The 12,670-nt window shown below is 42.7% G+C and overlaps 1 protein-coding gene across 1 annotated transcript; it reads left to right on the forward strand.

Annotated features, from left to right (window-relative positions):
- Nucleotides 1–1,307: 1,307 nt before the first annotated feature.
- Nucleotides 1,308–12,526, forward strand: LOC111972129 (UBX domain-containing protein 6). The gene is made up of 11 exons (XM_023998992.2): nucleotides 1,308–1,504; nucleotides 2,464–2,621; nucleotides 5,964–6,028; nucleotides 6,148–6,270; nucleotides 6,451–6,548; nucleotides 7,744–7,819; nucleotides 8,490–8,574; nucleotides 8,726–8,945; nucleotides 9,646–9,776; nucleotides 11,180–11,328; nucleotides 11,447–12,526. Exons 1-11 carry the CDS (start codon nucleotides 1,422–1,424, stop codon nucleotides 11,570–11,572), a joined length of 1,314 nt encoding a protein of 437 aa, XP_023854760.1. The 5' UTR covers nucleotides 1,308–1,421; the 3' UTR covers nucleotides 11,573–12,526.
- The last annotated feature ends 144 nt before the right edge of the window (nucleotides 12,527–12,670 follow it).

Here is a 12,670-nt window from a genome sequence, read left to right on the forward strand (position 1 = left end):
AGCGGCATGATCAGGAGTCCCATAGGGCGGCACACAATTGTCCCAGTGTCGTCCGGGTTAGGGTAGGATAGGGTCTGGCCAGGGTAGGTCGTCATTGTAAAATAAGAATTTGTTCTTAACTTAATTTTTTTATTTCACATTTATTTAACCAGGTAGGCTGGTTGAGAACAAGTTCTCATTTACAACTGCGACCTGGCCAAGATAAAGCAAAGCAGTGCGACACAAACAACAATACAGAGTTACACATGGAATAAACAAACATACAGTCAATAATACAATAGAAAAGGTCTTTATACAGTGTGTGCAAATGAGGAAGGATAAGGGAGGGAAGGCAAAAAATAGGCCATAGTGGCGAAATAATTACAATATAGCAATTAAACACTGGAGTGACAGATGTGCAGAAGATGAATGTGCAAGTAGAGATACTGGGGTGCAAAGGAGCAAAATAAATAACAGTATGGGGATGAGGTAGTTGGATGGGCTATTTAGCTGCTCTGACAGCTGGTGCTTAAAGCTAATGAGGGAGATATGAGTCTCTAGCTTCAGTGATTTTTGCAGTTTGTTCCAGTCATTGGCAGCAGAGAACTGTAAGGAAAGGCAGCCCACGGAGGAATTGGCTTTGGGGGGGACCAGTGAAATATACCTACTGGAGCACGTGCTACGGGTTTGTGCTGATATGTTGACCAGCTAACTGACTTGCCTAGTCAAATAAAGGTTACACAAATTTACTTACATTTCTCTAGTATAGGCTAGTTATTTATTTATTTAAGGAAATCAATTGAGAACAAATTCTTATTTACAATGACGGCCTACCCCGGTTAAACCTGGACGACGCTGGGCCAATTGTGCGCCGCCCTATGGGACTCCCGATCACGCCGGTTGTGATACAGCTCGGGATCGAACCAGAGATACAGTGCGTTAGACCACGTCGCCACTTGGGATATCGTAATGAACAATATCAGAAATGCTCACGATAAGTGTTCGGCCTCCAAATTGTCGGTTTATTTTTCCAGTTCTAACACACGTTTAATTGAATGTTACACTGGTATTGGAGACCATTTAAAAATGTCTACCTCCATTTCATGTAGGTTTAAAATAAGCATCTAAAACGTTTACAAAATACGCTTTACTTTGTGTTAAGCCAACTCTTAATACTAGTTAATTTATTTTATGATACTTATTTTTGTCAATTATTCATTTTAGGATTAATGTATTTCATTGGAACACAGCATCATGATTGTACATCCTCCAGACCACCAGAGGCTGATGTACACAATTTAGCATTAATAAATGACACCCGTTTCCGGTCCACTTCCTCCCTTGCATTTTGATGGCAACAATTTACTAAGCTTTCTCACCTCAGCGCACCTATTCACCTGTGCCGTATTCCCAGGCTATTTTACTGTGATAAACAGTAAACAATGAAGAAATTTTTCGAGGATATGAAGAAAGATTTAAAATTCAAGTCAGCTGGGCCAGGAAAGAAACTCACAGAAGACGCTAGGTAAACAAACTTTGCGAGCTAACGATAGCTGCTATGCTGTTGTCAGTTTAGTTAATATAATTGACAGTTATATGGTATGTCTAATTCGTAGAGTTGCCTTCACCGGGCCTTGGCCTCAACCGTGACTTGGATGGGCTCCGTTGTTTACTTTTCTAATGTTCAGGACAGGGTGAACCTAGTTCTCAAACTCCAGTCGGCATTCTGCCTTCTCCCTAGTTTTCCCGACAGTTTAAACGTTTAGAATGGTCAATAATCTCTTGCGATAAGGCTTTCGAAACTTATGACCCTAATCTTTCGTCACCGAGAAATAATCTTTCAAAAAATATATATATATACTCTACTGTAGGAGTTTTACAGATCCATACGGGTGCCTCCAACAAAACTACACTTCCCGAGTTAAGTTTACACAGGTGTCGGGGGACGCTAATTAGCACAGGTGGTTGCCTCTGGTCTTCCTTCGGTTTTCCGTTAACAAGCGATGTAACATGGAGATATGGCCGTGTGGGAACACCAACCCTATCAAATGTTTATCAATTTAACCCAGCGATTCCCAAACTCAGTGCACGTTTTGGTTTTTGCCCTAACACTACACAGCTGATTCAAATTATCAAAGCTTCATGATTAGTTGATTACTTGAATCAGCTGTGTAGTGTTAGGACAAAAACCAAAACGTGCAGCGAGTTGGGAAACCCATTTTTAACTTTCTTAAATTATTTCTTGCTTATATTTAAAATAAAGTCTTATGTTTACAAAACCGTACCGCAAGCGACGGGTGTTAATTGTCAGACTGAACAAAGGGGCCCATATAGAAGACATCTTCGTCCAATAACTCTTTTGTCTAATGTAATGGAACTGAGAGTCATGATCAAAGACTAGGGTGCAACCCCTTGTGAGTGTAGATAGCTATATAACTTTATAAGTCACATCTTGCAGTCAAATGTTGAATGTGTCCCCTACAGCTCCAAGCCCCAAGTGGTGCAGAGCAGTGGCCCTGCCAAGCACTGTTATGCTGCGCCTACTGAAGGAGCTCAGAAGGCAGGGGCTGCAGCCTTGGCCAGGATCGAGGGGCAGCCACGCCCACGGGTACAAACCTCACAGGATGTCATCCGGCTCCAGGGTGAGCTAGATACCTACACTACCGGTCAAAAGTTTTAGAACACCTACTCATTCAAGGGTTTTTCTTTATTTTTACTATTTTCCACAGTGTAGAACAATAGTGAAGATATCAAAACTATGAATAACACATATGGAATAATGTAGTAACCAAAAAAGGGATAAACAAATCAAAATATATTTGAGATTCTTCAAAGCAGTCACCCTTTGCCTTGATGCCAGTTTTGCACACACTTGGCATTCTCTCAACCAGCTTCACCTGGAATGCTTTTCCAACATTCTTGAAGAAGTTTCCACATATGCTGAGCACTTGTTGGCTACTTTTCTGTCACTGCGGTCCAACTCATCCCAAACCATCTCAATTTGGTTGGGGGATTGTGGCGGTCAGGTCATCTGATTCAGCACTCCATCACTCTCCTTCGTGAAATAGCCCTTACACAGCCGGGAGGGGTCATTGTCCTGTTGAAAAACAAATGATAGTCCCACTAAGCCCAAACCAGATGGGATGGCATATCACTCCAGAATGCTGTGGTAGCCATGCTGGTTGTGTGCCTTGAATTCGAAATCACAGACAGTGTCACCAGCAAAGCACCATAACACCACCTCCTCCATGCTTTACGGTGGGAAATACACAAGCGGAGATCATCCGTTCACCAACACAGTGTCTCACAAAGACATGGCAGTTGGAACCAAAAATCTCAAATTTGGACTCCAGACCAAAGGACCAATTTCCACCGTTCTAAAATCCATTGCTCATGTTTCTTGGCCCAAGCAAGTCTCTTCTTCTTCTTATTATTTTTATTCCACCGTTAACCAGGTAGGCCAGTTGAGAACAAGTTCTCATTTACAGCTGCGACCTGGCCAAGATAAAGCAAAGCAGTGCGACACAAACAACACAGAGTTACACATGGAATAAACAAACGTACAGTCAATAACACAATAGAAAAAGTCTATATACAGTGTGCAAATTAAGTAAGATTAGGGAGGTAAGGCAATAAATAGGCCATAGTGGTGAAATAATTACAATTTAGCAATTAAACACTGGAGTGATAGATGTGCAGAAGATGAATGTGCAAGTAGAGATACTGGGGTGCAAAGGAAAAAAATAATAATATGGGGATGAGGTAGTTGGGTGGCTATTTACAGATGGGCTATGTACAGGTGCAATGATCTGCAACCTGCTCTGACAGCTGATGCTTAAAGTGAGTGATGGATATATGAGTCTCCAGCTTCAGTGATTTTTGCAGTTCGTTCCAGTCATTGGCAGCAGAGAACTGGAAGGAAAGGAGTTGGCTTTGGGGGTGACCAGTGAAATATACCTGCTGGAGAGCGTGCTGCGAGTGGGTGCTGCTATGGTGACCAGTGAGCTGAAATAAGGTGGGGCTTTACCTAGCAAAGACTTATAGATGACCTGGAGCCAGTGAGTTTGGCAACGAATATGAAGCGAGGGCCAGCCAACGAGAGCATACAGGTCGCAGTGGTGAGTAGTATATGGGGCTTTGTTGACAAAACGGATGGCACTGTGATATTCTGCATTCAAATTGCTGAGTAGAGTGTTGGAGGCTATTTTGTAAATGACATCGCCAAAGTCAAGGATTGGTAGGATGGTCAGTTTTACAGGGGTATGTTTGGCAGCATGAGTGAAGGATGCTTTGTAACGAAATTGGAAGCCGATTCTAGATTTAATTTTGGATTGGAGATGCTTAATGTGAGTCTGGAAGGAGAGTTTACAGTCTAACCAGACACCTAGGTATTTGTATTTGTCCACATATTCTAAGTCAGAACCGTCCAGAATAGTGATGCTGGAAGGGCGGGCAGGTGTGGGCAGCGATCGGCTGAAGAGCATGCATTTAGTTTTACTTGCATTTAAGAGCAGTTGGAGGCCACGGAAGGAGAGTTGTATGGCATTGAAGCTTGTCTGGAGGTTAGTTAACAGTGTCCAAAGCAGGGCCAGAAGTATACGGAATGGTGCCATCTGCGTAGAGGTGGATCAGAGAATCACCAGCAGTGAGAGCGACATCATTGATGTATACAGAGAAAAGAGTCAGCCCGAGAATTTAACCCTGTGGCACCCCCATAGAGACTGCCAGAGGTCCGGACAACATGCCCTCCGATTTGACACACTGAACTCTGTCTGAGAGGTAGTTGGTGAACCAGGCGAGGCAGTCATTTGAGAAACCAAGGCTGTTGAGTCTGCCTATAAGAATGCAGTGATTGACAGAGTCGAAAGCCTTGGCCAGGTCGATGAATACAGCTGCACAGTATTGTCTTTTATCGATGGCGGTTATGATATTGTTTAGGACCTTGAGCGTGGCTGAGGTGCACCCATGACCAGCTCGGAAGCCAGATTGCGTAGCGGAGAAGGTACGGTGGGATTCGAAATGGTCGGTGATCTGTTTGTTAACTTGGCTTTCGAAGACCTTAGAAAGGCAGGGTGTTCTTTAGTAGTGGTTTCTTTGCAGCAATTCAACCATGAAGGCCTGATTCAAACAGTCTCCTCTGAACAGTTGATGTTGAGATGTGTCTGTTACTTGAACTCTGTTGAAGCATTTATTTGGGCTGCAATTTCTGAGGCTGGTAACTCTAATGAACTTATCCTCTGCAGCAGAGCTAACTCTGGGTCTTCCATTCCTGTGGCGGTCCTCATGAGAGACAGTTTCATCATAGCGCTTGATGGTTTTTGCGACTACACTTAAAGAAACTTTCAAAGTTCTTGAAATGTTCCGTATTGACTGACCTTCATGTCTTAAAGTAATGATGGACTGTCGTTTCTCTTTGCTTATTTGAGCTGTTCTTGCCATAATATGGACCAGGTCTTTTACCAAATAGGGCTATCTTCTGTACCACCCCTACTTGTCACAACACAACTGATTGGCTCAAACGCATTAAGGAAAGAAATTCAACAAATTAACTTGAAACAAGGCACACCTGTTAATTGAAATTCATTCCAGGTGACTACCTCATGAAGCTGGTTAAGAGAATGCCAAGCATCTGCAAAGCGGTCAAGGCAAAGGGTGGCTAGTTTGAAGAATCTCAAATATAAAATAGATTTTGATTAACACTTTTTAATTATTTTTTTGGTTACTACATGAATCCATATGTGTTATTTCATAGTTTTGGTGTCTTCACTATTATTCTACAATGTAGAAAATAGTACAAATAAAGAAAAACTGAATGAGTAGGTGTTCTAAAACTTTTGACTGGTAGTGTATGCATCCAAGAACTGCTGCTTAATGACTGATGATGTTGTCAAGACTGTGCAGGTGTTTCACAGCAGTAGTCAGAAATAAATCATCAGAAATAAAGAATTGGGTTGTGGGTAATGGTCTTTAATCATTTTTCACAGTGAAAAGAGAGCTTGAGGCAGAAGCTGCAGCAGTAGCTGGGAAGGAAAAGACAACAGCTGTTGAGGCAAGGAATACATTAAATCAATTAACTTTCCTTTACTGTTGCTCACAAAGAAATTATTTGTGCGACGACTGCCATTGAGTTGTCTGTCATTTATCGCTAGTATATGTAATCTTTTACAGGGCTCCAATGTTAAGGATCTGGCATTTCTCTCAGTAACAGGTGTGTATTTCACCTGCCCGCTTACTGGAGCCACCTTAACTAAGAGCGAGAGAGATGTGCACATTAAAGCGGCCATTTTCATGGTAGGTCCGGAAGTGATTCTCATTTTTAAAGTCGTATGATATCATGATTGCATAATTTTCATGATCTGATTTTGAAATGAAGTATTGATGTAAAAAGTCTTAGCACTAATTTGCCACAAACCATCCTTTTTGATTAGTATGGTCCTGACTACACATGATTAACCTCGTCTTGTCCAACAGCGGTTTGAAGAGGATGCAGTGGAGGCTTCCATTATGATGGTTCATACCTTCAACAAGGACAGGGAGAAAGTCAAGGCTGCAGTGGACATCATAAGCAAGTGAGAAACATGGAGGGGGATGGAACCGTCCTATAATTAAGCAATAAGGCACGAGGGTGTGTGGTATATGACCAATATACCACGGTTAAGGGCTGTTCTTATGCGCAATGCGGAGTGCCTGGACACAGCCCTTAGCCGTGGTATATTGGCCATATATCACAAACTCCAGAGGTGCCTTATTGCTATTATAAACTGGTTACCAACTTAATTAGAGCAGTAAAAACAAATGTTTTGTCATACCTGTGGTATACGGTCTGATATACCACGACTGTCAGCCAATCAGCATTCAGGTCTCGAACCACCCAGTTTAGAATGTGTGATATTCACTCGGTGGCCAGTTTTTTAGGTACACCCATCTAGTACCGGGTTGGATCCCCCTTTGCCTCCAGAACAACCTGAATTATTTGGGGCATGGACACGTGGCTCAATTGGTATCAAGGGACTTAATGTGTGTGCCAGGAAAACATTCTCCACACCATTACACCACCACCAGCCTATACCGTTGATATCAGGCAGGATGGGGCCACGGACTCATGCTACTTATGACAAATCCTGACTCTGCAATCAGCATGATGCAACAGGAACCGGGATCCGTCGGACCAGGCAACGTTTATACACTCCTCAATTGTCCAGTGTTGGTGATCACGTACCCACTGGTGCCACTTCTTCTTGTTTTTAGCTGATAGGAGTTGAACTCAGTGTGGTTGTCTGCTGCAATAGCCCATCCATGACAAGGACTGACAAGTTGTGTGTCCTAGATGTTGTTCTGCACACCACTGTTGTACTACACCGTTATTTGCCTGTTTGTGGCCCGCCTGTTAGCTTGCACAATTATTTCCATGCTCCTTTGACCTTTCATCAACAAGCTGTTTTCGCCCACAGGATTGCTGCTGACTGGATGTTTATTTTTCCCCCCGCACCATTCTCTGTAAACCCTAGACACTGTATGTGAAAAGCCCAGGAGGCCATCCATTTTTGAGATACAGGATCTGGCGCGCCTGGCAATGACGTTCATATCACGCTCAAAGTTTCTTTATATAGTAGGCCACGTGACTTACTGTCTGTAGGAGCGAACCATTTGTGTGAACGGGGTGGTGTACCGAATAAACTGGCCACTGAGTGTACATTGTCACATTGACAAGAATTCATGCAATGAGTGTCTTGACACCCCATCATTTTCCCCCCATCTTGTCAGGTACATTGAAAACATCTGTAAGAACCCAACAGAGGAGAAGTACAGGAAGATCAAACTTAGCAACAAGGTGTTCCAGGTATATTTGAGCAGTGGTGAAAAAATACTTTAGAGTACTACTTACGTAGTTTTTTAAAATCTGTACTTCACTATTTATATTTTTTTACAACTTTTACATCACTACATTCCTAAAGAAAAGATTGTACTTTTTCTCCATACATTTTCCCTGTCAACCAAAAGTACTTGTTACATTTTGAATGCTTAGCAGGACAGGAAAATTGTCATTCACAAGACTTATCAAGAGAACACGTGGTCATCCCTACGGCCTCTGGTCTGGTGGACTCACTAAACACATGCATCTTTTGTAAATAAAGTCCAAGTGTAGGATTGTGCCCGTGGCTATTCGTAAATTTAAAAACATTTTTAAAAATGGTGCCGTCTGCTTTACTTAATATAAGGAATTTTAAATTATTTATACTGTTATTTTTGATACTTAAGTGTATTTAAAACCAAATACTTTTAGACTTGTAGTCAAGTAGTATTTTACTGGGTGACTTTCACTTTTACTTTAGTCATTTTCTATTAAGGTACAGTATCTATACTTTTACTCAAGTATGAGACTTGGGCACTTTTTCCCACCACTGTATTTGAGACATGTGGAGGGTAATGTGAGACTCAATGTTTTCTGTCGATGTGGTCCATTCGCTGGTCTCTTTCTCCCTGTCTGATCTCTCTCTCTCTCTCCGTAGGAAAAGGTAAAGACTGTGGAGGGTAGTCGGGAGTTCTTGGAAGCTATGGGCTTTCAGAGCATCATGCTGGATGTGGAAGGACAAGGTAAACCCATTCAAATGCACAGTCTATGCTTCCTATTGTCTGTGTGGCCTAGTATGCTTCTGCAGAGGCGTACTGTACTATAGGGGGTACCAGGGGTAAGTGGTTGGATTGCATTTGGGGAATTGATTAGCTGATTGTCTTCCGTTCCCAGAGGAGAGTGAGGAGTTCCTGGTGCTGATGGAGCATGACCCAGAATCCCTGGAGGTGATGAAGGAGAGTAGGGACCGGCTGCAGAGGGGAGAGCCAGTCAGAGCCCAGCTGGACCGCCAGCCCCAGGCCTTCAGACCCTCCCTCAACGCCATGCGCTTCGAACTTCCCCCAGAGTTCTACAACCTCACTGCAGAAGAGCTCAAGAGGGAGCAGCAGCAAAAGTATGGACTCATACTTTAAAGCTGCAATATGTAACTTTTTGAGCAACCTGGCCAAATTCACATAGAAATGTGTGTTATAGATCTGTCATTCCCATTGAAAGCAAGTCTAAGAAACGGTAGACCTGTTATATGTGCGCTATTTCTTTGCTGTGGCAGGGGTTATGGAAGCTGTAGGTAGGCACGGTGATTTGAGCTATTCGATTGGCCAGCGCCGTATGCTCACTCGATTTAGCCACAGATCTCCCGGTCCGCCAGGTCGCCAAGTTTGTCTTTTCAGACGAATGGAATGGTTGAAAACGAGAACACTTTGCCTACCCGGTGCACAAGGCTTGCGAATCAAGTGTACCAACCGCGCAACATGAAGAAAAAAAGGAACGCAAGCCTTTATCGTTGGCTTTTCTACAGAAATGTTTGGTGATTGACCACTCGGTCACGATCAACCAGTTGGTGACCACAGCTCTACACTATACTTGTTTAGTCACATAAACTGAAAGGATTAGAATATTAGCAACCAGGAAATGGCGGAGTGATTTCTGCATCGTGCATCTTTAAGAGATTAATTTATTGTATAAAATGATTACTGTATTAGTGTTAGTAGGGTTCACTTGGTTAGTGCACATGACGTGTATTCTTGTTGGGGGGTTTTTCCAGTTATGTCTTTTGTGTTAAGGTGCATTCTTGGTGGTTGTGTGGTATTCAGGAACGAGGTGGTGGACAAGAACGCTATGCTGCGTACCAAGGCCATGCGGGAGAGAGAGGAGCAGAGGGAGAGGAGGAAGTACAATTACACCCTGCTGAGAGTACGACTGCCTGATGGAAACATACTGCAGGGTCTGTATCTGCCAACAAACACCTACTTTAATGTGATAAGCAGATGTATAAACAAGATATGAGCAAATAAGCTCGTTGACATGGATAGTCATTTGTATGTATATTTGGCAGTAGCCTCTGAATTTGATTGCAGTGTTGAAGTCTGTCTCAATATACAGTTGAAGTCGGAGGTTTACATACACTTAGGTTGGAGTCATTAAAACTGGTTTTTCAACCACTCCACAAATTTCTTGTAAACAAACTGTAGTTTTGGCAAGTCGGTTAAGACATCTAATTGTTTACAGACAGATTATTTCACTTATAATTCACTGTATCACAATTCCAGTGGGTCAGAAGTTTACATACACTAAGTTGACTGCCTTTCAACAGCTTGGAAAATTCCAGAAAATGATGTCATGGTTTTAGAAGCTTCTGATAGGCTAATTGACATAATTTGAGTCAATTGTAGGTGTACCTGTGGATGTATTTCAAGGCCTACCTTCAAATTCAGTGCCTCTTTGCTTGACATCATAGGAAAATCAAAAGACATCACATAAGACCTCAGAAAATTGTAGACCTCCACAAGTCTGGTTCTTCCTTGGGAGAAATTTCCAAATGCCTGAAGGTTCCATGTTCATCTGTACAATAGTACGCAAGTATAAAAAGGGGGGAGGCTTGCAAGCCGAAGAACACCATCCCAACCGTGAAGCATGGGGGTGGCAGCATCATGTTGTGGGGGTGCTTTGCTGCAGAAGGGACTGGTGCACTTCACAAAATAGATGGCATCATGACGAAGGAAAATTATGTGGATATATTGAAGCAACATCTCAAGACATCAGTCCGGATGGACAATGAGCCCAAACATACTTCCAAAGTTGTGGCAAAATGGCTTAAGGTCAAAGTCAAGGTATTGGAGTGGCCATCACAAAGCCCTGCCCTCAAACCTATAGAAAATTTTGTGGGCAGAACTGAAAAAGCGTGTGCGAGCAAGGAGGCCTAGAAACCTGACTCAGTTACACCAGCTCTGTCAGGAGGAATGGGCCAAAATTCACCCAACATATTGTGGGAAGCTTGTGGAAGGCTACCTGAAACGTTTGACCCAAGTTCAACAATTTAAAGGCAATGCTCCCAAATACTAATTGAGTGTATGTAAACTCCTGACCCACTGGGAATGTGATGAGAGAAATAAAAGCTGAAATAAATCATTCTCTCTACTATTATTCTGACATTTCACATTCTTAAAATAAAGTGGTGATCCTAACTGACCTAAGACAGGGAATTTCTACTAGATTTAAATGTCAGAAATTGTGAAACTGAATAAACTTCCGACTTCAACTGTACCTTATGTCTTCTTATAGTTGTATCCTCTTGTTACCTTTACTCAACTTGCTAATGGCTCTCTTATCACACATTATGCCCTTCAGGCACTTTCCTGGCCTGGGACAAGGTGTCTGTGCTCTTCCAGTTTGTGCGGAACTCCCTGGTAGATGGCTGGCAGCCATTTGAGCTGGTGGCGCCTGGAGGACACAAACTCCAGGAGGACCAAGAGGTGGCCCTGAATGAATGTAGCCTGGTAAGCAGAGACACACAGTATTGTCAGAAATATACATGTCAGGCAAAATAAACAATTCCATCCATTTACTTTTGTTGTACAAAGGGACGGTTCTGATTTATGTCTGTCTCTCTTGGAGGTCCCTGCGGTTCTGCTGACGTTTTCCTGGGATACCGCAGTGCAAGCGGACATTGCGGCTGGCGGTGGAAAGAGCCCTGCACTCCTCAAGCCAGAGCTACTGGAGAATATTCAGACCCTTAGCTGAGCAGAAGCTGTTTGTCCCTGGGTCTCCTACCCCTCCCAGGTTGGAGATGACACCTTCATCCCCAAACCACATTTAAGGCTGTAGAAATAACTACTAATCCATTAAAGAACGAGAGATGGGGGGGGAAGAGACAAACGCCATGCAGTGTTTTTTGTATTGTACCCAGAATGTAGGATGAGGACTGTGAAATGGCTCCCTTACACCTACGGTTAGGTAATCAGTCACCGTAGCATGGTATGACACCCCATTCTGCTCTTCTCCAACATAAATCCTGGTTTTACAACAAATATACAGTTCTAGCTTTACGTGTGAGTGGTGGACCACACTGCCCATCTAGTGGTTAGGATTCAGTAGCTGTTTTTGTGAGCCAGACCAGCTGTGGACTACAATGTATAATAGTTATTGGTTAAGCCATTTTATTTAAGCTGGAGCCTGTAATATTGTATTTGAGATTAGCAGCACTTTAAGGTTGCAGCAGCAAACATGTCAAATTATACCTTTAAAAGTGAAGGTTACTGGACAGAGCTGATGTTAGAAGCTCCCTTTGTCATTGAATAGGAGGGCAAAAGGGTTTTGTCAAAGCAGTTACTACTTGGCTAATTTCATTCGATTCCTCTAAATTGTTAGCAACATGGAAATCTGTTTGATAGTGGAGGTTTGTTTTTGTACTGTATGAGACCAACAATGAGCTGAGGTTTGTCCCCAAGTCTTGATCCAGTGCTGGCTGGGATGACAATCTACCTCTCCTTACAGCATCTGTGTAACCTGTGCACTGCACACAGGCAGCCAAAACTTCTCCAATGTTTCAGTTCAGACATGAACAGCAACACTAGTCATCTCATCACAGCAGCAATTAGCAAAGCTTGTCTCTGTTGATCTATGTACCAAGATGTAAATGTTTTCCAAACCTTGTTTAGGAATCACTTAAATGAAGGTAATGCTCTAAGTATCAAAGCTGAATCATGTGTTTTGTTGCTTTTTAACTTTCATCAGTATATGTACATAATAGCATGTTAACATTGCTTTATTTAAAGACGAAGTGAGACCTTTAATCATACCTGAAAACTGGGACAGGAAAGCATTCTGAATGTCTTTGCC

The sequence above is a fragment of the Salvelinus sp. IW2-2015 genome, linkage group LG13, assembly GCF_002910315.2.
Source record: "Salvelinus sp. IW2-2015 linkage group LG13, ASM291031v2, whole genome shotgun sequence".
NCBI lineage: Eukaryota > Metazoa > Chordata > Actinopteri > Salmoniformes > Salmonidae > Salvelinus > Salvelinus sp. IW2-2015.

Coding starts and splice junctions, on each gene's coding strand:
- LOC111972129 (XM_023998992.2), top strand. CDS start 1,422: ATGAAGAAATTTTTCGAGGATATGAAGAAAGATTTAAAATTCAAGTCA. Junction 1,505..2,463: donor AAACTCACAGAAGACGCTAG/GTAAACAAACTT, acceptor TGTCCCCTACAG/CTCCAAGCCCCAAGTGGTGC. Junction 2,622..5,963: donor GGATGTCATCCGGCTCCAGG/GTGAGCTAGATA, acceptor CATTTTTCACAG/TGAAAAGAGAGCTTGAGGCA.